The sequence below is a fragment of the Halichondria panicea genome, chromosome 2 (genome assembly GCF_963675165.1).
Source record: "Halichondria panicea chromosome 2, odHalPani1.1, whole genome shotgun sequence".
In the NCBI taxonomy this organism is placed as follows: Eukaryota; Metazoa; Porifera; class Demospongiae; order Suberitida; family Halichondriidae; genus Halichondria; species Halichondria panicea.
The window spans coordinates 3117460-3142547 of NC_087378.1; the positions used below are offsets into that span (position 1 = coordinate 3117460).

The window sequence follows — 25088 nt, forward strand, 5'->3', positions numbered from 1 at the left end:
TGTCAGGATTTGTCTTGCTGGATTATGTAACACACTGATAAGCAGCTATGAATAATCATTTTATTCTATGAATATATTATTCTGAAGTGGGTGTTAACCAATTTTACCTTGCTTGAGGTTGCGCAACCGGACGTGACACAGACCACAGTAGAAATGCTGCAATCTGATTGGGCTGCAACTATAGTCACTTTTTATATCTTTTTTTTTTTTTTTTTTTTTTTTATTGCAAGTGAGAAGACAAAAGACAAAAGACAAAACAAAAAAACAAACCAAGAAAAAACAACAAAAACACTATACAGTAGAACCTCGATTATCCGGACACCTTGGTTCCAGAAGCAGGCCGGATAAGTGAATACGCCGGATAATCGAATAGATAAACCACGCCTTGATCCACCCACTTTATTGATAAACAACAGTGCCACATGGTTGTCTGCGCATGCGCAAAAGATAAGCAGGCATGTCTCCATGGTAACAGCTGCAACGCGCATGCGCGTTTGAGGGACACCCCCATTTTTTGATCTGATAACAAGAAAACTGCCAAGCCGGATAATCGAGGTTCCGGATAATGGAGGGCCGGATAATCGAGGTTCTACTGTAGTTGCAGCAAAGACAAATCCTGACATAGGCTTGAAACCCTACCTCCCGTCAGGGACGGTCGGGCTCCGCCCAACTACTCATGGGCCACGGTGGATTTCCAACGTGCCAATGAGATTGCTCACAAGCATCAGGTGACTTGAATAGGAGGCAAATAGTGAAACTGTACGTGCGGTTTGAGCGGCAAGCAGTGATGTGGCTGTGCAGAGATGCGGATGTGGTTGCATTTTTATGGTTTTGTTAGCTTGTACAGTGACGTAATACATTCATTGTGAAATGTAAAGAGTGCTCAGACAGACACCAAAGGTGCGGCTAATTCATGAGACTAACTTCAGTAGAGGCCTAATTGTGGGTGACCTCTCACAAAGGTCGTAGTTCTGTCATGTCAAACCATAGATAATAGAGACATTTAATTAATTTCTGTGCTCTATTATCTATGGTCAAACTGACCTCTGACCTTTATAAAGTAGGAGCTACCGTGTTGTAGAGTGAATGTATAGCTCAGCTATATCATCATCTAAGTATACTCTTGTTTCCAGAATGAGAAGGTGGCCTGCTGGCTAGAAAAGAGCTCGTAAAAGTAGGTTCAAGGTTCAAGTATTTTAATTATTTTAATAAGACTACGTCATTAGTAACTTTTTGGCTTCGTGTCCAACCTCCTCTGATTAGTAGCCGCTTTCCATTCGAGGGGGGCGAAGTATGTTTCCAAGGCAACTTGCTCTTGCTTTGATGATAAAATAAAGTGCTCTGAGCGCACATACGATTGCTGAACGAGACCAGGATGGCCACCCTTTCTCCTTCTCATAGAAGTTGCATCAAGTTTAGTAGTGCTGAATCTTGTGTAAACAGAGTTGTGTTCCATTTGAGTATTCTAAAAGATCAGTTACAAGAAATTAACAGACTCCTAGATGCCTCGAAAAATAACCAGGAACCTGAATTTTTGGTTAAAGTAGATGGATTTTCAAAGGTTGGCACAAAGAATGCAGTGAGATCAAGTTCTCCTAGGCTGGTTATTGAAGGAGTAACCACTGGGATACCAATAGAAAATCTGACAGTGAAAAAGGTTGTTACTTTTTAATATTCGTGATTTACTGTAATTGATGTAATTACAGCGCCACGTCAGCACCAGCATAATTTTTAAGGCCCTAAAAGAAGCGCTATTAAGCACCTACCGTTGATTTTTTCTGGCGCTTATAAAAAGGCTTGTTTGAGACATCAAGACGAGACATCAAGACCATGTACCATGCATCATGTTGCATCTTTGACTTCCATCACACTGCTGAGTAGGTGCCTAACCCATAGAGATAGTGTAGCTGGGAGGAGCCAACGTTAACCGTTTCCGTTTCCTAGCTGATACGCTAAGCACATCCTCGTATCGCAGGGGCGTGTCACGGGAGCCATACAAGTTCAGCGCATGCTCTTCCTGGACTCAAATACATGTAGCTGTCCTCGTACTTTGATCCCACCCTCTTCCCCATTCTTCCCCATCCTTTTCGTTTATTCTTTCCGTCCTAGGACTTGAGGTTCTGGGTTGCTCTTTACAGGGACCAGTTGGGACCCCCAGCTAATCACATTCTACATCAAACAACTGCCCCTGTAATTAACAGTCACATGATCCATAGCTAAATAGCACACGTTAATAATATTTATTAATGATCTATCCGAGTAGTGACCACCTGTTGGAGGGCCAACTCCCGATCACGCTGCTGCGGACAACCTGGATACCAGGCCAAAATAGTATTGGTTAAGTGCTTAATTAAGTAGGTCTGTTGGCGGGGTCACGTCCACATGTTGAGTTAACATTAATATGCACACACAGTGTGACCTACATGATTATAATTATTATTTATCTTTTTCCATGACTGCGAATGTATCGCCAATTTCATGGAGCAATCCCATCAGCATACTTTTCCAAGCCTGCACATTATAGTACCTGCACACTCAAACAGTACACTTATAGACTTCTTCCCAAGTCTGAGTGCTACGACTTACTGTCATATCTATACTTAGCATCATAACAGGAAATCAGTTCAGTTATTTATGACATAAGGATTACGAATCAAGCGTGTGCCAATACTTACCCTTCGTATCTAGCCCTAGATTCCATGAGTAAGTACTCTTGACTTGCCTTCAATGCAGCACTCAAATGTGTAACTGCCCTCCAAGATGGTGGATAGCAACAATTGTCAAGGGGCGTGCGTTACTTCTGCTGCACTATCTCTATAGCTACATTCATGAATGTTATTCACGAGTAAAGCAAGTGAAACTGAGCTAGATCACGCCTATTTCTCTAAAATGTCTACACTAGCGTAAGCGCCACCATAATTGTTAGGGCCTAGGAAAACAACCCTTGGAGAAAACTAATAATGTTTAGACGCTACGAAGTACAATATTTAGCTATTTTAGGATTTCGATTTTCTTTCATGAGAAGTAACTTCAATATCTCCTCTGCATTTTCAATCCTAAAATTTTTTTATATAGCTGTAATACGTACAAGGCGGCCATTGAAATTTGTTCATGCTGTTCTTATATGCGGATAGAACTTGGAACATTAGTTTCTCAAAACGGTAGGGCAATACCTTTCCCCTTTCACTCGAAAATATTTTGGAGTAGGAAGGTGCAAGGTAAGGGATATTTGAAGCTTACATGTAAAAGTACTACTTTATTACCCGAGGCTCGCGTGGGCGGCCATGGGTATAGTAGTCCGTTTGTTTGTTTGTTTGTGTATTTTGAGTCTACTCACCTGGATGTCACAGCGCTGCGTTTACGGCATGGATAGTCTTCACACAACAAGTTTTAATAGTGGCAGATTTTGGTTAAAGCTTCTTTGTCGAATAAAAGCGAGCAAAAGCTAAGAAGCTTGAACTTGCATGTTGGCAGCTAGCTAACTACACGCGGCCTTATTCGAGATAGACTACGTATTTACAGCTAAAGTGATCCCATACCAGGAACAATGGAACAGGGTCACTAAAGTAGAAAGCTAGAATTGTGACTGGTAGCCATACTTCTCTAAGACTACAGGTTTCTTTGCTGTGATCCCAGTCCACAGTGCATGTCTCATGTACCACTAAAACTCTGTTCTCAAATGTTTCAGCTGGCTGGTTTAGTTTTATTGCCCTTGAGTTGCTGGTGCTAGTCATACATGCTACATGCACTGCATTATATCACGTCTCTGGTTTCTTTATAACCATGTCACGAGGGTTTGCACTTTAGTGCTCTAGTTTAATTAAGCAATTAATTAGTTGCTCTATAAGGGTTGTTTTCCTAAGCCCTGTCAAATTTTTTTCGGGCTCTGTAATTACGTCAATTACAGTATAATTATAGAGGTACTGGGGGGAATTTCTGGACGGAAGAAGTCGTAGCAAAAAAACATGAATTTCTCTGGAGAGTTTTATTTAGAAATAGTTGCCAGTGACCTCTACTGTGTCGTCTTTCAGCCTGTAACAGTCGCTCTAGGCGTTCGTATCAGCACACAACCAAAATGGAAGTTCGCTTAAAACAGTGGGCGTTTTACATTAATAAAATCCGGAAATGGTTGTCACTGTCCGTTTATTGCCTTGTGAACTGCTACTTTTCAGGCTGCGCTCATTTCCAAAGGAGAACACTGAATTTTGCTGTTTTTGCTGCCGTGGCACAAGATCTCTATGCCATGCATTTGTGAATTAAAGTACAAAAGTTAGCTAAGTGTCTGCTAATACCCTACTCACAGTGCTATAATTATTTTACTCTTCCGTACAGACTGCCAAGCAAGAGAAATTCGATAGAAATGAAGTTGTCGGCGGAGCTGTAATACTAGTCGCTCGTTTGGAGCAAGACAGGCAAGAAACATTGAGCAGCATGACAAAGGAAAGAGAGAGAGTATTTTGCCTAAGTAAAGGTTTGGATAAAGAATGTGCGAGAAGGCTCAACTTGCTACCGAGTGTTGTACAAGCAGGTTAGTGTATTAAACGGTGCCATTTGTACGTCGTTCTCAGTGTCATTTTTGAACTTAGAATCTTACAGTATGAAATTGTGTTTCTGTAGAACATGATGAGCTTTTAAGAGACTTGATGGAATTGAGGTGGCATGTCAAGTTCAATAGACGTCAGCTGGATCGCGTGAAGAATGACTTAAAACTAAGAAGTAAGACTGCATATACATTTAACAGAGTTTTGAGACTAATTATATTGCAACAGGGCTCAAGAATAGTGAATTAAAGCACTCTGTTGATTACTATGTGGAAAACTGGTTAGTTTTAGTGAATTGTAGTGATGATAGGAAGAATATTCTTATTTAGCCCGTTGTTGGAAGAAAAACTGGTCATCGAGAGTTTACGTACGTCAGCAATTGCCAGAGATCAGCAAAGTACACTTGACCAACTCAACCAAGCCAAGCATTCCCTCTCTCAGACTGAAGACAGGTCTAACAGAGTGCACAAGCGTGTCAACCGAGAAAGGAATGATATTGAGAACACACTGGATGAAGCTAGGACGGTTTTAATCACTTCAGAGTAAGTGCTTGTGATTGAATCTAGAATGTCATTTCCAAATTCCAACTACCAACTACCGTATAATTATGCTGGCCGCTCTTGTATAATGGCCGCTCTCTGCCAGCAAAATTAAACATTTAGTAGCTGCTCTCAAACAGTGAACTTTGACTCTATCTAAGGCTAGCATTGCAGCCATTAGCAGCTAGCTAAGTAGCAGCTTGTTAGGCTTTACAAAGATTTTCTCATGACAGAGTTCAAGTTTGTGCAGGTGAAAATAACTTTTGATGACAAACTAAAGGTTGTTGAATTAGCTGGGGCTAATAAAGCCTCTCTTGAACGGTGACCTCTCTCGAATTATAGTAGCCGCGGCCTCTGATCAAGCATATACGGTACTTTTGTCTTTCTCCAGGGCAAGTATTATTATTTGGCGAATAGGACGTTTTGGCGGATTGGCATTTTTCAATTTGGCGTCTCGGGCGACGCAACTATGTGAACTAGAGCACTGAAGTGCTGCTAAACCTCGGCTGTTTACATGAATGCAGTAGTAACCTTGTATGAAGCTGGCTAAGTAGCAAGTAATGAGCAAAACCCTTTCCCATTGTTCCTAGTGCATGATCACTGTTAATACGTACCTCGAATAAAGGATGCCTGTAGCAAGGGCCATACAACCAACGTGCTTCTTAGCTTTTATTCGACAACGAAGCTTTTAGCCATTTTCAAAACTAATAACTTGTGTGAAGGCTATCCATGCTGTAAACGCAGCACTATATATGGCATCCAGGTGAGTAGACTCAGATATCACAAACCAACGGACCCGTGGCCGCCCACGCACCTAGGGTTAATGCCGTTGCATGTGTAGGGGCACTAAACAGGAACGCACGCCAACCAGAAATGAAGCCAATACTCCCCACATAGGTTTGTGAGACACGACAGTAGTTATAATAACAGTCGGTCACCGGACAATTTCCGGTCTAATCATTCACGTGATCGACTAATAATCACTTTGCAGGGACAAAATATCAGATCAAAGTTTTGCTAGTACCATATTACTAGAATGTTTTGTGGGTGAAAAATCTTTGCGAATAAGCCAAATCAGCAGAAAATTTGACCCTTTGCGATCTAACTATTGCGTTCTGGCAAAGATCGTGTGTATTTAGTAATAATTTAGGTTTTGCGGATTTTAATGTTGCAAATTGATCAACCATTGCAAAGTTCGCAAATGTTTGATACTCGCAAAACATTCTAGTAATACGGTAGTTATCATATAGGATTACAGACTCAGAGAGTGAAGCTAGTCATCCAAGAAAGAAGTGCTTAAAGAATGGATTGCTGAAAATGACGAATACATTTTCTTGGCTGAAATATGAACTTGCCGATCGAAGTTATGTCTCTTCTCTGAAGTATTCCAAGTATGTTCAGTTCTCAAGTCACCTTGAAGATGTAAGAAACTTCAACAGAACAAGTAAGAGTTTCTATAGGCTTCTAGTCATGGATTTTAATTCATGGATTTGCAAAATAATGCTTCGTTCTCGAGTTATGCCTAGTTTTGCTTACTTGGAATGCCATTGCAGCCTTTTCAGAAGAGCATGTAGCCAAACTTGTTTACCGAGTGTTGCTACTCTACTTTAGTAGTTAGCTCCTATAATGACTGTGTTGAATTCAATTCATTCATTGCAATCAACAATAAATAACATACAACATAGTAACGTAACATAAGCAAACTATAATAGTTTTTTAACGAAAGCAAAACCTGGCAAGAGGCATGTAAAATGTTTTCGTTTTACGGTATAATGTTAAGTGTGTTAAGTGTATTATTCATTGCCGTAATTGATGTAATTACAGCGCCAGAAAAAATTAATTCCACTTCTGCAGAAGTGGCACATCTTTTAGACCACAAAAATGCGTTCAGCCCAGCTGGTGTCTAAATTATGGTGGCGCTTATGTTCTACAGCTAGTACAGAATTTGTAGACAAAATGGGCGTGGTCTAGCTCAGTTTCACTTGCTAGCTGCACCGTTGAGAGCTGAATGGACTCGTGAACAACGTTCATTGATGTAGTTATGGGTTAGACAACTGTTTAGAAGTGAAGGAAGTCAAAGATGCAGGATGATTGTCTTGATGTCTCAAATTGTCTTGATGTCTCAAACAAGCCTTTTTATAAGCGCCAGAAACAGCAACGGTTGGCGCTTTTTTAGGACCTAAAATATTATGCTGATACTGACGTGGCGCTTAAATTATGGTGGCCCCGTAATTACATCAATTACGGTAATTTTATTGTTTCTTACCTTCCCATTAATTGTCGTGCATTTTTAGGGCTAAACTAAAGGATGCAATTATAGAAGCCTCTTCTATAACTCATCGGATAAACAATTGTTGTGCTAAGGTATCATCAAATCAAAAAGATATGGAAAGTCTTGGTATGACATTTTTAATTGATAATCCTAGCTGTATGACAGATTCTTTTTGTAGATGGTAAAATGGTTACTACCATGGGCTTTCAGTCTCAAGTTGAGAGTAGAGTTGCTCTTTTTCATGAGAGCTTCTCTTCCATGGAGAGCGCTCATCTAGATCTGGAGCGAAAGTTAGAGAAACTTCATCAAAAGAAACAATCTGAGGTTAGAGAACTTCAACACTACCTGGCAATAACACTGCATGCCTGGAAATGACTTTTAAGTGCATTGAGTACAGGAATAATTATTATGTAACTAGATTATAACCTAGAATAGGGAATAGAGATTAATTTTAGTCTGCTGTACGTATATACATGTATAAACAATGAACTGTATATGTATGCTACATAATAGATACGTTTAATTCTATAGCATGGTACACTTAATGCGGAGTATGTGCTACTGATGGCAAATATGCAGAAAAGGAACCACAAACTTAGGGAAGCAAGAGAATCTAAGGAAGATTTGCAGCACTCAAATGACACACTGAAAGAAAACATTGCCCTCTTGTGAGTTGTGTCACAGTGTGTATGTAGTAATGTGATGATGTCATTATTCTACACAATCTTTGGGGGGAAGGTTCACCCCTGCCCCCCCCCCCCTCCACTAGATGAAACTAAAAGTATATCCCCTAATAAATAAATAAAGTATACCCCCCTTGAATTATGGTACTAATTAGTATTATTCATTAGTTTTTGCTGAATTTCATAGTAAATTGCATTAGTTTTGCTTCCCGCTACTATAGTCTAAAGGGAAGGAACCTATAAAAAAGGGACCATTTTTGTTATTGGGTGAGGTGGTGCATGAGTCAAAAAGTAGATTTCATCCACTGCATTTACACACAGTGCAACATGCCCTATGTTTTGGTGTATTGCAGTGCAATATACAGTACCCGTTCCAATTAACAACGGTTGATTAGAAAAAAACGCAACGGTACGTAGCGTATCTTGAGCATACTTTTAGTGTTTGTTTTGTAGCGTACCAGCGTACTATGGACGTACTACGTAAACGGAACGGGTACTTATATTGCATGGCTGCTACTGTACAGTGCCTTTAGTATAGAGAGTTTTGCAATTTGCTCCTATTAGTGTAAATATGAATATTAATTTTGGTGCATTTCTAAGAAATGCTGCTGATACCATTCATTGTGTACATAGGTAAAAGAATAATTTAAAACATACTCAAAAAGATATTCGTGGTAACCAAAGGTGGTGGGTATAATAATTATAGTGGTCTATAAAACAACAATCGCTTAGTGATGGAAAAGACTGATTGTTGTCGGCTAAGGTCTGGAACTCTGGCACAACATTCCTTAGTTCACTGAATTATTGGTGCCTTAGCGATGGAAATCATGTCAGCTAATGTATCATTTTTTAACACATGGAATTTTAATTGTCTTCTCTTCTGGTAGCAGCAACTTTATTAAAACTTTTTTTATTTTTTAAAATTAGATTGTAAGTGCTCTAAGATCTGTTTCTGTGATGTTAAAGACAAACCGCGGTAATAATGACATTTTACACATTTGTAATCTATGAGTTTCCTGACAAGAACTAAGTTATGTGATCAAATATGGCTTTATGTGGTTGATAAGTACAGTAGAAACTGGATTATTAGCGCATGTGCTTTTGGGGTCAATAGCAGAGCTCTATATAATATGCTTATATTCGAGAATGCGCCTATAATGCAGTCATTTCGAGCCTCATTCACCCAGCAACCAAATGTCTCTGTGATGAGAGCTGACTCGCAAGCTGGCTAGAAAGTGAGCATGCAAGGCACAAGCAGGCAATCCTAACTGGATCTATATCACACTATTATATTTTACAGTTCAACTACATCATTTATAAAAACATTCATATTTACCAGGAACTTGGAATAAAAGGACCTCATCCATGTTTCACATTCTCTCAGCATGATCAGACAAGGTAATTAACAGCATGCCCAGAGAGTCCTTCCAGATGGATATATCACCAGCTATATATATTATAGCTATCATGCACTGCATATACAAGCTATATAACTAGCTCATAGATGAAACAAAATTAGCTAAATCAATTCTAAAATTGCACTAATAACCTTCGCATATTGGAAAAGTGCTTCAATTCGAGTATAAAAAGCCTGCAGTTGAGCATGCGCTTAAAATAAAGATACGCTTAGAGTCGAGTAAGCGCTAATAGTCCAGTTTCTACGGTATGCCAGGGACTTTCTACATGGAAAATGCTAACTTTTAGCTGGTTGGAGCTTATCAGCTCTATAGATATTTAGAAAATGCTTGTCACAAATGGTGCAATCTGATTGGTTGCTTGGAGGTCCTTTATTTCTCATAGAGACCTCTCAGTCATTCAGAGGTCTTCTATGGAGGTCCATTATATGTACACTACATGCATTTAACATTTTTTACACAATCATACATGGAATGCTTAGCAACATCTATTTTATACATGCACAAGTACACCGAAGTCATAGTAACCATGATGCAGTGCACCATTAGAAACTAATTTTTAAAAGTCTTTGTGTTCTGCAGTGCCGCTTTGTAGCTTTTATCTCACTCTTGCAGCTACCAATAGCTAGTGCTCTAGTGCAGAGCTAACTACTAAGTAGAATAACAACTTTCTATTAACCGTTTTTGCTATGCAAGAGACGGAAACTGCCTTCAATGTGAGTTTTTTTTATGTAGACTAGCCAGAGCAAAGCTTTAATGTTGCTTGAGGTTTGTAGAAACAGAGTCTTCTTTGTGTTAATAATAGCTTAGCTTGCTTAGCACTATTCTAAATCAGTTATAGGCCTCGTCCAACGGTCACTATGGAGTTTTGAGACCCTTAGGCCCTTAGTAGCACCCTCACTACGCTCGAGATGCTACAGCCTCGGGCCTTCGGTTCTCAAAACCTCATAGAGACCTTGGACTCAGCCTATAACCTATATAATTATAGAAGCACTTTTTAACAAGGGATCCAATGGGTATATGAAACTTTGAAGTATTACAAACTCTATGAAGATTGAACTCAATACAAATGGACTTTAGTTAGCTCTGCACTATACATGTAAAACACTAGCTATTGGGTAGCTGCAAGAATGAAGAGCTGCTAAGCCACACTAGTGTGTTTCATGAGCTTGCAACCACTAATATTATACAGACTGAACTTTTGGCATCCTTTTTAGCAAAAAATTTTCACCATTCCCTATATAGCTACAGTGCAACAACCGAAGAGAGTAGATTTTTTTTTTTTGGTACACATTTTTTACATTTTGTGGCATATCTTCTAAAGTAAGTGATATGATCTATTTGAGTGCAGGTACTGAAAGTTCAACTATTGGCGCTTCCATTGGACCACCACCTGTTACATCACATGACATTATCAATATAAAATAGCTGTCTGAAGATGTGTACTTCCAAAAATATGTTAGGAATAGAAGTAGCTTATTTGTTTGAGTTAAGATCTGTGCATGCACCTGAGTACAATTATAGTTAAGTTCTGAAATACCGTCTGCATTTTGTTGTTTTTTGGTGGCAAATTAGGAATACAACTTTCTTTAAGGTCTGATTTTTGAGCAGCATGTACTACATTGTAGTAAGTTAGTACAGATGAAAAGTACACTATTGTAGTCTACATGCAATAGTGTACTTTTCATCTGTACTAACTTACAGGAGTTAGGCTAGCCTCTTCTTGCTAGAGCGGCCCATCTTGTTTTGGGATGATATGGCTATGTAGTAAGCTCAAATGCCACGCCTCTGTGACACAGAATGACCAACACCAACTGTGTAGTTGCAGGTAGACATTGGATGTAGCAAATAACAAGATGATTATTTTGTGATGTCACAAATCAATGAATATCATTGCATATACGGCAGCAAAAGTAGCAAAACGAAGCAAAATCACCAATTTTGACAAAAAGGGCCACTCTAGCAAAGAAGAGACTTGTCTAGCTCCTGTAAGTTAGTGCAAATGAATTTTACTATTGTAGTACATGCTTCTCAAGACTTCCGTTGAAGCTCAAGAGCAATATACATGCACAACAAATTTCAGATCTTAACTCAAACAAATAAGCCTTATTTGTTTGAGTTAAGATCTGAAATTTGTTGTGTACATGTACCTCTGAAAATATGTTAGGAATAGAAGTGGCTTATAATAAGCTACTTCTATTCTCTGAAAATATGTTAGGAATAGAAGTGCATGGTACACATTTCAGACATATTGTAATATGATGTAACAGGTGGTGGTCCAATGGAAGCGCCAATAGTTGAACTTTCAGTACCTGCACTCAAATAGATCATATCACCTAAACTTCAAAGTAGAAGTATTTTTGGATGTGTCATAATTGTAGCTTTTTCATTCACCTGATGTTGCACCATTTCTGGTAATCTACTCTCTAGACAATTCTAGCAACGTAGCTTTATATCTAGCAAGAGTTTTACAGTTAGATAGCTCAAGGATTAGCTATAGTTTTAATATAGCTAGTGCAAGTGTTGAGTCGTACACTGTACCAATAATAGCTCGCATGCAGCTGCATGCCTGCATGTTCTATCGGATGGCTATAATGATCAGTTTCAATTATACCCACACAATTTCCTATTTTTGACTGTCCAATATAACATAATGTGTTAGCTCATTGTTATCTTGTGAGTACTTTGTAGTGCCGTCTTATTAACGACATTTTAGGAAGTATTTTATAGAGTGCGGAGCTGTTACTATTATATAGAAAGACAATCGTATTGCTCATTGCTTGGTACACTTAATTTTGTGCATGACTTTGGGCTTGCTTAATGAAGTTGTTACACAGCAATAAACAGACACAAGTCGATGAAAAATCTATTGAGAGGGCCAGTAGGGAGTTAGTCAAACTGGATGAGCAGATGGGAGTCTCAGTTGCTCAGTTTACAAAGGTAAGAACATGCACCATACCTTAGTGCTAAAAATCAATGTGTAATATCATCAAGAGTATAGATAAGAGTAAGAGTGTTGAACTGCTAGTAACAGCAATTTCCTGCTCTTGCTGGCATCACTTGATAGTAATCAGTACTGATTAGTTATGTTAGCAACACTTCCCAGAAACCACACATGCTGTGATTGCACACTTCAGTGTTACAAACCACAGACGACAGTTTACTTAACAGCACTCATTAATTGAATAGTGCCGGCAGTGATGACGCATGTCAAGGCAAATGCGGTTCCACGATTACTACAGCAATTCAACACTCTTACTCTTATCTACTCTTGGTAATATACTAACTAAGTTACGTCATGTAGCCTATTTTTGTATAATTTGAGTTCTGTTTAATCTTGAATCGCGTCATTTCATGGACGAAGTAAGTAATCAGTAGGGTTTCATACAGAGGGGGGGCGCCCTGGGATTTTCCACCCCTAGCCAAAATCCCCCCCCCTGGAAATATGAAAATTAATGATGTCATACCAAATTGTACAGTCATTCAGATAGATCTACATGTAGCTATAATGATTATTCTACGTGTATCAGTCAAATCAGTTAAGAGAAAGCGTCTTACATACATCAGGAGCGCATACATGTACATTGTACATGTATGCCAATCTAGCACATGGTATAGTTCAAAAGTTCAGACAGGAGATTACATACACAGAATGCATGTTTGCTCCTTGAATGTCATAGCTAGACTAGATGGATAGGCTTCCCCACAGCACCCCTTTACAAATGCATCTTCTGCTATCAACTTTCACTACTGCAAAAAATACAGAATGGTAATGGTCGTTTCCGCTCTCCGCCTTCCGTTTCCGTTTTCCGTTTCCTTCTTTTCCATGCACCCCTATTGCATAGTGATAGTGCGCATGCGCTAGTTTGTTCTCTAGAATCTGGGGAATCCCCTTTTTTATTTCTATTGTACATCAGCTTAGCTCTCTATTGCGTTGTTATGCCTCGGTGCGCATGCGCAAGCGAGGTATACGGTAGTGTGTTTGTGTGTGTGTGTGTGTGTGTGTGTGTGTGTGTCTGTGTAGACCGCTACAGCTGCTCAAGGATGAATCAAGTGCAAGTAAGAGTTTCTATAGGCTTCTAGTCATGTTTACTTGGATTTTAATTCGTGGATTTGCAAAATAATGCTTCGTTCTCGAGTTATGCCTAGTTTTGCTTACTTGGAATGCCATTGCAGCCTTTTCAGAAGAGTCCGTAGCAAAACTTGTTCACCGAGTGTTACTACTCTACTTAGTAGTTAGCTCTGCACTAGAACGCTAGGTATTGGTAGCTGCAAGAGTGAAGAGAGCTGCAAGGCTCTGCTGACTTGCACTTGAACTTTTGGCATCGATCGTTTTTAACAACAATCAGTTGATCATTACCCACTATTCGCATGCAGCAAAATAAAATCAATGTGTGCATGTATAAAAGCTAGCTATTAGTAGTTTTATGTTATGTAGCTTTGGCACCTCCACCGAGGCATCAGCACCCGCGGTGCTTTCATTCCAGAAGGCTTTCACACTAGTCTGAAGCCAGAAGTGGCTCCTATCTACCTCTATGACGGTTGTATGGTCAGGATGTCTTACCTTGGATCCGTACAGGCTATGGGAAGTGTATGGTGCCGAAAACTGCTACGTACTTGCAAAGACAACCCAGCTATAGGACCATTCTAGACGGATGAGAGCCTCTTCTGTCTTAAAACTAGTGTTCAAGCCGTCTACAATAGACGGCATAAGCCACAGCTTCACGGCGGAACATATTCATGGACAAGATTTGCTGCGCACTCTCTTCTGAAAAGTCTGCATGCAATGGCATTCCAAGTAAGCAAAACTAGAGAACCAAGCATTATTTTGCAAATCCATGAATTAAAATCCAAGAAAACATGACTACTTGCATTTCTTGAGCAGATGTAGCAGTCTACATGCACAGACACACAGACACAAACACACTATTGTTACCTTGCTTGCGCATGCGTATTGAGGCATAATGAGAGTCAATAAAGTCAGTATAATGTGTGATTGGAGCGATATACTTTAAAACTATTGAGAGAACTAATATACACACAATAGTGCTATAGGTAGAGAGTTAAAACAACTCTATATAGCATGTTTACAAATTAGTAAGGCGTATTTAATCATTCGAGTATCCAGTCAAACCTACCATATCTAGTGTTTCCCCCATGTAAATTTCAAACAGGGTGGCAGGACTATGGCCAGATGCACAGATTCTCAATGTCCTCAAACACATGCATGCATGCAGTGGCACAATTAATACATGACCACAATAGAGAGAATATGTACAGCCCCGGACTTTCCTCAAATTTCAACTCTGTATATATATAATATATATATATACACACATGCAGGGCTGCATCGAGGGGGGAATTCCCCCTCGGGCCTAGTTCCCCTCTCCTCCCCTTGATTTATATTAGGCCATTTTTACTATAATTATGATGATTTGTGAAGTGAAATTGCGCTCACATTTTTCAGGGGGAGCATGCCCCCGGACTCCCTAGTTTGGCGCATGTGTCACAGCGGGATGGAGGAAGGTTTCACCCCCCCCCCCCCCATTGTTATGATTTACCAAATTATTTGCCCCTGACTGAATGCGGCCCTGACTTGGGATCCATGCATGCAAAAGGGCTGGGCACCCTATTATTTTACTGTGTGATGGAAACACTACATTCTCTGATTCAGCTGGGTCTCTTTTGCTCAAATGTGCATGGTGTTAGCTGTAGAACAGGTCCAGGCCCTCAATATGATGTACAAAAGTTACATAATATAAGCGTCTGATTTTTAGAGACGGCTGAATTATTGATTTTATCGCATGATTTTATCCTTGCATAATTTTAGCAATAATTATAATACGATATGTATATAGTTCATGTTACCTAATAGGTGCGAGAAGAGCATGTCTATCTGTCTGACCAGCTTAAAACTGATGAAGCGAAGGCAGGGAACATAGAGCATTCTTTAAGAACTAAACTAGAAGCTCTCAAGCAACAAATAAAAGGGGAAGGAAGAACTCGAAGTATGTATGATGTAAGTGATAACGTATCATTTAGGGCCAATACATCACCTGTGTTATTTTAAAACTGAATCAGGGCAAAGTTCAAGCAAGCAGTGCTGAGCTTGATAAGATGAAAGCAGAGTTCAAACAGCAAGCTGATAAAGCCGAGAGATTGGAAATCCAAAGCCAGAAGCAGAGCTATGAACAGACTGACATTGTCAATAAATTGGAAAAGAAACGAGATAGCCAGCTATTTCAAGATGAATCATTGAAATCCCAGCTGCGAATTATGCAGACTGAACACATTGCTGTTGAGAAGGATCTCACTGAGAATATAAGCCTCTTGTCCCAGCAAGAACTAGATCTTTCTGTGAGTTTATTTACTTACCTGCATGTTTGACGTATGTTATATTTTGTAGGGAAAAATTCAATCAAAGGTTTCTAGGGTTGAAAACATATCCAAGAGGATAAAGGTGCTACGACGAAAACTTGAAGTAAGCTATACATAGTGTAGCCTTGTTCCCAGGCCGATCCGTCTCCAATTGAACGCTAGGTCGACTCCTAGGCCTGGTATTGCTTGTATCTGGGCGTGGTTAGAATTCGCTCAAACGAGCGAATTCCTAAGAACTAAAGGATTTCGATGGAGCAATAGCTTATGCCCTGTCTTGTACGAAGCAAGAATACCTTACTCTCTTGAAGGAACAGGTCCAGGCCCTCAAGCTCTTGTCTGAGGGAAGGGATGTGTTTGTGTGGTTCCCAACAGGGTATGGCACCAGTTGCTACCATTTTTGTTGGACTACAAGCTTGGTAGGACCAGCGCTCCCCGTCCATCGAAATCCAGAACTGCGGTCTCCATAGTCGAGTCACAGGTATAGCTAGCTAGCTAGCTTGCTAAAATATAAAACACTTAGGAATTCGCTCGTTTGAGCGAATTCCAACCACGCCCAGATACAATCAATACCAGGCCTAGGAGTCGACTGGAGACGGATCGGCCTGGGAACGAGGCTATACATATAGTGCTGCATGCACGCATATGATCCTAACTCTCACTATTGTGGACATTAGGATACTATCAAGTCTACGGCCATGCTGGATAAAATGGAAACCTCGACTAATGCAGTTATTGACAAACTACAGTACGTTGTACTGTTTTAGTCAATGGGGAAACTCAATTTTGCAGTCTGATTATTTTTAAAAAATTGCTCTATTTTCAATTATGTGTAGCAGCCTGGCTATACCCTTACCTTGCATGCTAGAGTTAGCCAAAGCCAGAAGAAAACCTTTGTGTATACAGCTTCAAGAACACACTATATAATATTTGACTTGAGCGCATATATTTAGGTCACAGCTTCTTCATTTGAGAGAAAGGTTAGCAGCTGAAAAAGAAGAAGAGCAGTATTGCAAAGAAGAGTACAAGGAAATATCCAGTATGTATAATTATATAGATATTAAATTTTTATTGAGCATTCTGTTCAACATATAATCATTATAAACAGATTTCTCGAGTGATACTGATGAGAAACACTCCAAATATCTTGAAAAGAGGTCTGAACTTCTGAAGCAATGCAGGGTGAGAACTTTAAATTCGTTTTCTTGCCAAAATGTAAGTGCTCTTATGCAGGTGAACCTGTTTAAAGCCCATGCTTGTAACACATTGTTAGCAGAAGAGTACAGAAGACTTCAGTATGACTTTATATCAGTAAAAACATTGGCCCTACAAGTTGTTGAGAAGAAGCTAGTGATGGAAGAATCATTAAGGGATCACAAGCAGGTTGCCAAGCGTGATATCTATATTATATAGCGCACTATGTTGCCCATGCACATAATAATTATTCTTACAATGTTTTACCTGTATAATTATATATATACCTAACTGAATATTTGTGCTTTAGCTGCAGGCCTTCCAGTCCTGCATCTATGCTTCAATGAAAGTGTACTATGAACACAGGGGGAGCCAAGGGTGGAAAGATGTCACCTACTTTCATGAAAAGTCTAAACACAATGCAAGGTGCTTAAGTTTATTGCAAGATCAATTCAGAACAGTAATTCAATTAATGGACGAATTCTTAAGCACGGTTTAAAATAAATCTATCCATTATTATTTTACTTACGCTTTTCTCATGTAATTTCTTTATATAATGAGTGTCTATAGACATTGGTGGATATTTGGCATGTATAATAAATCTATAATTATGTATACAATAATAGTTTATAGTGCAAAGATTGCCACTCTGTCGATAGCTTGCATGGTTTTCTTCCGATGTTGATATTACTGGTCATCCAATGTGTGATAATAATTGTTGCATGCTATGAATAATTATTAAGACAAGATCTTTGTTTGGTTATATCACAGGCAGTAACACAGTGCGTTATGGCCTAATCCCAGGTGGGGGAGGAGTCTGTATCTCTCCCGCTCCCCCCTGCATGTATGAAGCCCTGTCAGAGGTAGTGCGGGTGGCTATAGATAAGATAATTATAGGCATTGGGAAATTATGCTTTTTATTTTGCCTATAAATTATTCTTTTTGACTATAATTATTCTCAGCGTACCCATTATTCCATGCAGTCAATGAAAAGACAATTATTTTATTACTGTAGTTGTATCGATAGCACTGTACCTGCATGAGGTATATAGCCTATAGCCTCATTGTCTCTATAGCTATAGTGTTCTTCAACTTAAAAAAAAAAAATCAGTCCGGGACCAAGGCTATACCTGAGGTAGCATTTATACAGAAAGTGATAATCCTCAATCTGCATGTGCCAAAAGACTAGAAAATGCTCCTCCATGCCTGCTTTAGTGGCTATAATGCTTACAGTACAGATCTATTGCATGTGTCTATCTATAGCTACATTATATAAAGCTATACCATGGAGACCCTATTATTCTCAAGCATAATTATAATTATGCTTGTTGTAGATCTCCCTATATTATTATTCCAAAAAGTATGCTAGCATAATTAGCCCTATAAAATCACAGGAATTAGGGAATCAACTGTTCATAGAGTCAACTCAACTCCTGAAATCAACTAAAATCAACTCTTCAATCATAAAATCCTTTCAATTACTACAATTTAGGTTGAAAGGTATTGAGTAAAATATAAGCCTATATCTAGCATGCACAATGCATTTATTCGCAATGGTTCAATTCATCAACACAAACCAAGGAGGAAAGTTTAAGCATACAAAAACGAGTGTTGCAAGCGTGTGCTTGCCAATGCCTCTCGCCATGTTTTTGCTTTCGCTCAAAAGTATTAGAGTGTTATAGAAGAGATACAATTATAATTTGCAATGTGCTTTGATTGTTTTACAAGAAGGGGTGTCCACAGTTAATATTATATATATATAGTGTATACTGATCGTCTTAAATGGCCTGTAGCCAAACAGTGGGAGTAAAACTTTGTCAAAGGCGTATATAGTCAGTAGTCTGTGAGATAAGTACAATTCGAATTAAATCAACGATACTGAAGCAACTGCATGTTATTTAAATGGCCTGTAGCCAAACAGTGGGAGCAAACCTTTGTCAAAGGCACCGAGAATTTATAGGGCCCCCTAGAGAAGTCTATTCTGAGCAGTAGAGTCAAGCCAGCACAACAGTAATAGGAGGTTGAGTTGAGAATCAATGGCTATAATGTTTATGTAGATCTAAACTCCAATACAGAATATATTACTAGCCTATAATCTGTGCTGCTTGGTCACTGACGATAACAGTATAAGGCAGCCATAATTATGTGCAAAATAAGGCCTGCGTTACAGTGTGGCAGCACATAGCCATTGTATACACAGCACATGCATGCATGCATTCATATAGGCTGAGCATATACTACTGAGAATACAAGCAGCAGCCGCAGCCCATGCACTTTGTTATCAAGAACTTTTCCTGGCAAAGTTGAGAATAAACTGCAAATCAAAGAGCAAGAAATTGTGGAGGATGCATGGTAGTCAGCTTCTTTTTTCCATGTGTGTTTTATTACCTCTATCTCAGCCCTATGTACGTAGAGCAAGGATCTATGGTTTACTTGTGTTGTGAAGAGGCCCTGCTCGTCTTTGTTCCTATGACAGTAATGTATGTCTCACTCTGCATGCATGTTCTGTGTGTGCACTGTCAAGGCTTTAGTATAAGGCCACTCCAAGTGATACTCTGGTTTCTGGTCCACCGCCCGCATCAGATTTTATTCTTGGATTTCTATCTCATTATTGGATTTCTATCTCATTATTTCTACTACGCATGCGCAGAATGGTCCATGTGGTACAAAATAGTGTGATAATGATATTCATTTGCAAAATAATGAGGTGAAATTGATAATGACATAATGAGAAAAGCCGCCCGCCCGCATGCAATTAGAAAAACTTCAGGACCAGAAACCAGAGTGTCACTTAGAGTGGCCTAATAAGTGTGCGCGTGCATGTGAAATGTATAGACTGTTAGCAATCAGAATGGCTACTCAACAAGAGTATGAGGACATACTGGTGTACAAGACTGCTGCCAGCAATGCTGGCCAGAAAAGAAATACAGAGACGGGCTTTCCACTAATGACAAGATAAGTATAAGAGACAAAGCTCAAAGATATGCTCTGCAGCAACAATGCTTATACCTGCCTGAGAAGGACAGCACTGGCATGCATAGAATGAGAAGAGTTGTGGTGAAGCAAGAGGAGAAAAGCAGGATACTAAACATGTGCCACGATGGACTGGATGGGATGCATTTTGGGAGAGACAAGACCTATGAAAAGGTATATTTATCATCATAAAGTATAAGTATAGGATATACCATGCACACCTAAGAGGAGGATATGCACCCATATATCCTCCGCTACCGTGGTTACTCCGAGGCGGAGCCGAGGGGTATGTAACCACGGTAGCGGAGGATATATAGGGTGCATATCCTCCGAGTAGGTGTGGCATATCTGACTTATACCACGTGACCGCAGCACTATAAAAGGACCCTCCCCCTAGCAACAATTCAATCACGATGCAGATTGCAAAAAAGAACAAGACTATGCCGGATTTTGCAGCCGTCAAAGAGCTAGTTGAGCAACATGTTGACTCCTACAGATGCTCAAGAGCTTCCTTGGTCCAAGCGTTGACCATTCGACGTCCCTTACTGGAGTTGCAAGCTCTTCTTGGATCTAAACCGCGCCCATGGACCCATGGAAGCTTAGCCATCTTGTTGGAGAGCACCTTCCTTGTTTCTGCCGTCGCTTTGAGTCTTAGTACCGTCAAGCATGGCTCTTTTCTCTTTGCTTACTTTCTTGAACAAATGAAAAAACTAAAAAACAACTTGAATAACTGTGCATGCCTGGGGCTGTATGCTAATATTCTATATATCCTACAGCTGTTGACCAATGAGATCAATTTGTGGTGACGTAAGTGTGGTATAATTATATCTGTTTCATGCATGTAGGTTGCTCAGGATTTCTACTGGAAAGGCCTACATGCTGACGTCATACAGCTCTGCAAGCACTGCGACAAATGCCAACGAACGAATCACCAACTGCAGAAACCCAGAGCAGAACTACACCCCATCCCTGTGACAAAGGTCTGGTACAGAGTTGGTATTGACTTGGTAGGACCTCTACCTGAAACAAGCTCTGGAAACAAGTACATTATCACCCTCTCAGACTATTTCTCTAAGTGGCCTGAGGCTGCCCCACTCCCATCAAAATCAGCAGAAGGTGTAGCAAAATTTCTGTTTGACACATTTTGCAGGCATGGGTGGCCAAAAGTGATTCAATCAGACCAAGGAAGAGAGTTTGTCAACAAAATCAACACCCGACTTTTTCAGTTGACTGACATACAGCACTGCGTATCAAGTGCTTACCACCCACAAACAAATGGCCTTGATGAACGCTTCAACCAGACTCTAGTGAACACTCTCAAGAAGGTAATCGATTCTAGTACTGATGACTGGGATCAGCATCTCTCTGCTGCTCTTTATGCCTATCGCATATCAAAACAGGTAAAATTTTAATTATTATATCATGCATGCATATATTATTTTTTGATTGTAGGCGTCATCAAAGTACACACCCTTTTTCCTAATGTTCAATCGCCACCCGTGGAAAGCTGTTACTTTTGATATGGATCAACGAGATGGTGCCGATGCTATAGAAAATAGAGGAGCTGCTGACCAATTGAGTGGAGAGGAGACTGAAGATGAAGAAGACGGAGAAGACATGGATGGAATTCTCCGAAGGTTGATGGAAATTCGTGACCGCTGTCACCTCAATGCCAAGGAGAACATTGCTGCATGCTGCACAGCAAAAACAGAAGCAGCAGTATGACAACAAGCATAACTCTTTGAAGGTATTATTTTATATAGCAAACTTTAGCTTATTTTTTTGCCATTTTTGTCGTAGAGTTATCCAGTTGGCAGCAGTGTCATGCTAAAGAATATGGCCAATTCTCATTGAATGGGAGGGAAAATGGACTGCACCTGGAAAGGTTCATATATTGTCCATAAGATCCTTGACAAGGGTATATACGAGTTGCAGTCTGGGAGCGGCAAAGTATTGAAGAAGTGTTACAATGGGGTACTGCTAAAGGAATACTACTCTCCAGGTAAAGTGTGGCTAGCAATAACCTCCTTCTGTCGTGTTCCTTGCTATATAATTATGCTTAAAACATTTTACAGAAACCAACGATGAAGAAAACACTCTTCCTGGCTCTGAAGACAACCACTCTTCTCCAGTCAAATCACCTAATGATAAACGAATGCCTGACGTACCCTCTTAAAATCCTGACCTACCCTCTCAAAAGCCTGATGCACCCTCTCAAAAGCCTGACCTACCCTCTCAAAAGCCTGACCTACCCTCTCAAAAGCCTGATGCACCCTCTCAAAAGCCTGACCTACCCTCTCAAAGGCCTGACCTACCCTCTCAAAAGCCTGATATACCCTCTCAAAAGCCTGATGTACCCTCTCAAAAGCCTGATGTACCCTCTCAAAAACCTGATGTACCCTCTCAAAAACCTGACCTACCCTCTCAAAAGCCTGACCTACCCTCTCAAAAGCAAGATAAGCGTGATAAGCGTCCTCTTGACACAAAAGATCCTTGCAAGTCACCTCCTAGGAAGAAACAAAAGAGTCAGGTAATAATATATAATTATCATAACATGTCTATTTTCTTGGTAGAATATTCTGGTATAAGCTGTGTATATATCTTGTACAATTCTTAGACTTCTGTGTATATGATTATAGGGAACGATGTGGCTGAAGACCCTAGATCTAAACCTCTTTGACAAACAAGTGTTGAGTGCAATAGGTGGTATGCTCTCCGACAAGCATATGCGTGCAGCCCACCAGTTATTATCGATGCAATTCCTTAAGTTTGAAGGCTGCTATAATACTCTCTTGGCCCAATTAAAGGCATTTCCACCAGTTTCCAATAATCAAGGCCCAGGTAAGACAACGTTTATGTAATTATGATAATTTTACTTGTACACGTGCAGCTGTGCAAATCTTCTTTGTTGAAGAACAACAGCACTGGATTGCCACTTCTCTGTTTAAGGGTGAACTGTATTTGTACGACAGCTGCTTCAATGGAACGCTTTCCCCAAGTACTGAGCTCCAGATAGCACAAGTGTATAGCCCATTAATTCAATGCAATGGGCTGTTGATTTCTGTGGTGGCTCCCCAGCAGCAAGAGGGTGCTAACAACTGCGGACTATTTAGCATTGCTGCTGCATATCACGCTGCTATGAACAATAATGTGGATTCTCTAGTGTTTGATGAGGCCAAAATGAGAGCACATCTCATTAAGTGCTTTGAGAAGGGCAAACTCTCACGGTTCCCTCGCACAAAGAAAGCGATGCCAAAAAGACCAACACCACAAACCATTGCCATTACAATATACTGCATGTGCAAGAGACCGGACTCTTTTGAGGATATGGTCATGTGTGACAAATGTAGTGAGTGGTATCACTATCGCTGTGCCAAAATTCGCAAAGAACCAGTAGGTAATTGGTTTTGTTCTGGTTGCATCACTTTATGATTTGTGCACTTTTGGTTATATTTATTGTGCTTCTTTCTCTTGCATTGTTGTATATATTGAGTATTGAGATCTATAACATAATAGATACAGCATCTATTGCATCTAGTTAGGCTTTGTCTATGGCTGTTTACTTTGTAGCCTAGACTAGCTTAGTCCTCTCAGATTACCTGTGGACTGACTTTCACCTGCACCGCAGAATGGGGGAGCTCTGGTCCTGGGGTAGGAGCTTTTGTCCTAGGACAGAAACTCCGGGGGGGGGAGGATTTATCCTAAGGACAGAACCCCCCCTGAGATCCTGTCCTGGGGGAGGCCGTGTCCTGTGACAACGGTATTAATTGGAGGAATAAAGAAAGAAATAGACGTAGAGTTAGGAAAAAGGACCTGTATCGGGAAGTCGCGTGAGGGTAGAAGGGTGGTAGAAGGGTGAAAATGAGCGTGGGCATACTGAGCTAGAGATGTTGGACTGCCCACGCAGAGGTCTACGACTAATAAAACTTTGCCTGCAGCAAGCTGGACATGGACTTGGAACTGGAAGTTTGCAAGCACTATAGAGCTAGCTATACCTTAGGCTTAGCTAGATGATCTACTAGTCTAGATTGTGTGTTTAGATTCTATCACTATTACCTTTTCTTGTGTCTTTCTACATGCTATAGTAGAATAGCTTAGTCATCATTATCATATAGCAGGTAGCTACTGCCACCAGAGCTGGCCACGCTGGTTCTCTGATCTGACTTGCAGCACAGCTTGGTGGTTGTCTCAGTGCAGTACAGTACAGTACAGTCTTACTCTGAATGCGTGGGAGAATACCTTACGTCACGATTGTGGGCTACATATCGCCCACGTTCATAAAAATCCTTACGGATCACGCGATTTCCCAAACCAGGCCTTACTTTTTCTTAACTGTACGCCCATTTCTTTCTTTGCTGCCTCACTATGTCTTTTTTATGTTTATGGATGAACAGTGACAACAGTAAGAAAAAGTAAGGCCTGGGAACGAGGCTAGTTGTTGTGTACGTTCTGATAATCGTTCTGTCTGTGTACACACGTCCTGATAATCGTTTCCAGAAACGTTCTAGTAATCGATCTGACAAACGTTCAAATGTTCTTGTGTACATTCTAATAATCGATTTATTCATGTGAATTACATTGCAAAAATGTTGGCGGATTTGGTGTTCCATACTGGGAGGGATTGTTTTTTTTTTTTTTTTTTTTTTTGGATTGTGGAGTGGTCAAGACCAGTCCAGACAGTTGCTCTAGCGCTGACCTGATATCAGGCTGCTCATGGCTAGCTAGCACAGGAGCAACCCTCTGTTTCTCACTGACACTCGCCGCCACACCCTGGAGGACGAGCATGCTGACTATAAAAGGGCGTGCCGTGGGCAGCTCCGACCGGAAGCAACCAAAAAATGACAAAATGGCAACAATGAATATTCTAGTCTTGCAAAAAGACGCCCTTGACAGTTATAATGCACATTCTTTACATTTTTACATTCTTCTTTTGATACGCCTTCTTCCGCTCTCTCACGAGATAGTAGACACAAACTAAAAACAAAAAATGGCTGTCAAAAGTTTATTTCAAGAAGTCTGTTCTCAACCTCAAAAGAAGCCAACTGGGGGTTCCACAGGAGCTAAAGTTCGAGACTGAAGATACCAAGCAAGTCTTT

General features: G+C 40.2%; 2 protein-coding genes across 4 annotated transcripts; both read left to right on the forward strand.

Moving 5' to 3' along the window:
* The first annotated feature begins 303 nt into the window (after nt 1-303).
* Nucleotides 304-18180, forward strand: LOC135331881 (coiled-coil domain-containing protein 178-like). 3 transcript variants are annotated; one of them, XM_064527160.1, is made up of 18 exons: nt 1281-1657; nt 4333-4528; nt 4618-4716; nt 4770-4821; nt 4871-5083; nt 7375-7478; nt 7531-7676; nt 7884-8020; nt 12288-12390; nt 15326-15469; nt 15532-15807; nt 15857-15931; nt 16503-16573; nt 16779-16864; nt 16934-17007; nt 17059-17208; nt 17330-17445; nt 17791-18180. In XM_064527160.1, exons 1-18 carry the CDS (start codon nt 1376-1378, stop codon nt 17795-17797), a joined length of 2331 nt encoding a protein of 776 aa, XP_064383230.1. In that variant the 5' UTR covers nt 1281-1375; the 3' UTR covers nt 17798-18180. The 3 variants fall into 3 exon arrangements, with proteins under 3 accessions (XP_064383231.1, XP_064383229.1, XP_064383230.1); XM_064527161.1 differs by lacking the exons at nt 1281-1657; nt 17791-18180 and adding an exon at nt 304-728 and having other exon boundaries at nt 17330-17595; XM_064527159.1 differs by lacking the exon at nt 17791-18180 and having other exon boundaries at nt 1276-1657; nt 17330-17595.
* Nucleotides 18181-20109: 1929 nt separating this feature from the next.
* LOC135332029 (uncharacterized) lies at nt 20110-23620 on the forward strand. The gene is made up of 6 exons (XM_064527335.1): nt 20110-20166; nt 20838-21392; nt 21445-21711; nt 22193-22522; nt 22632-22833; nt 22883-23620. Exons 1-6 carry the CDS (start codon nt 20110-20112, stop codon nt 23422-23424), a joined length of 1953 nt encoding a protein of 650 aa, XP_064383405.1. The 3' UTR covers nt 23425-23620.
* The last annotated feature ends 1468 nt before the right edge of the window (nt 23621-25088 follow it).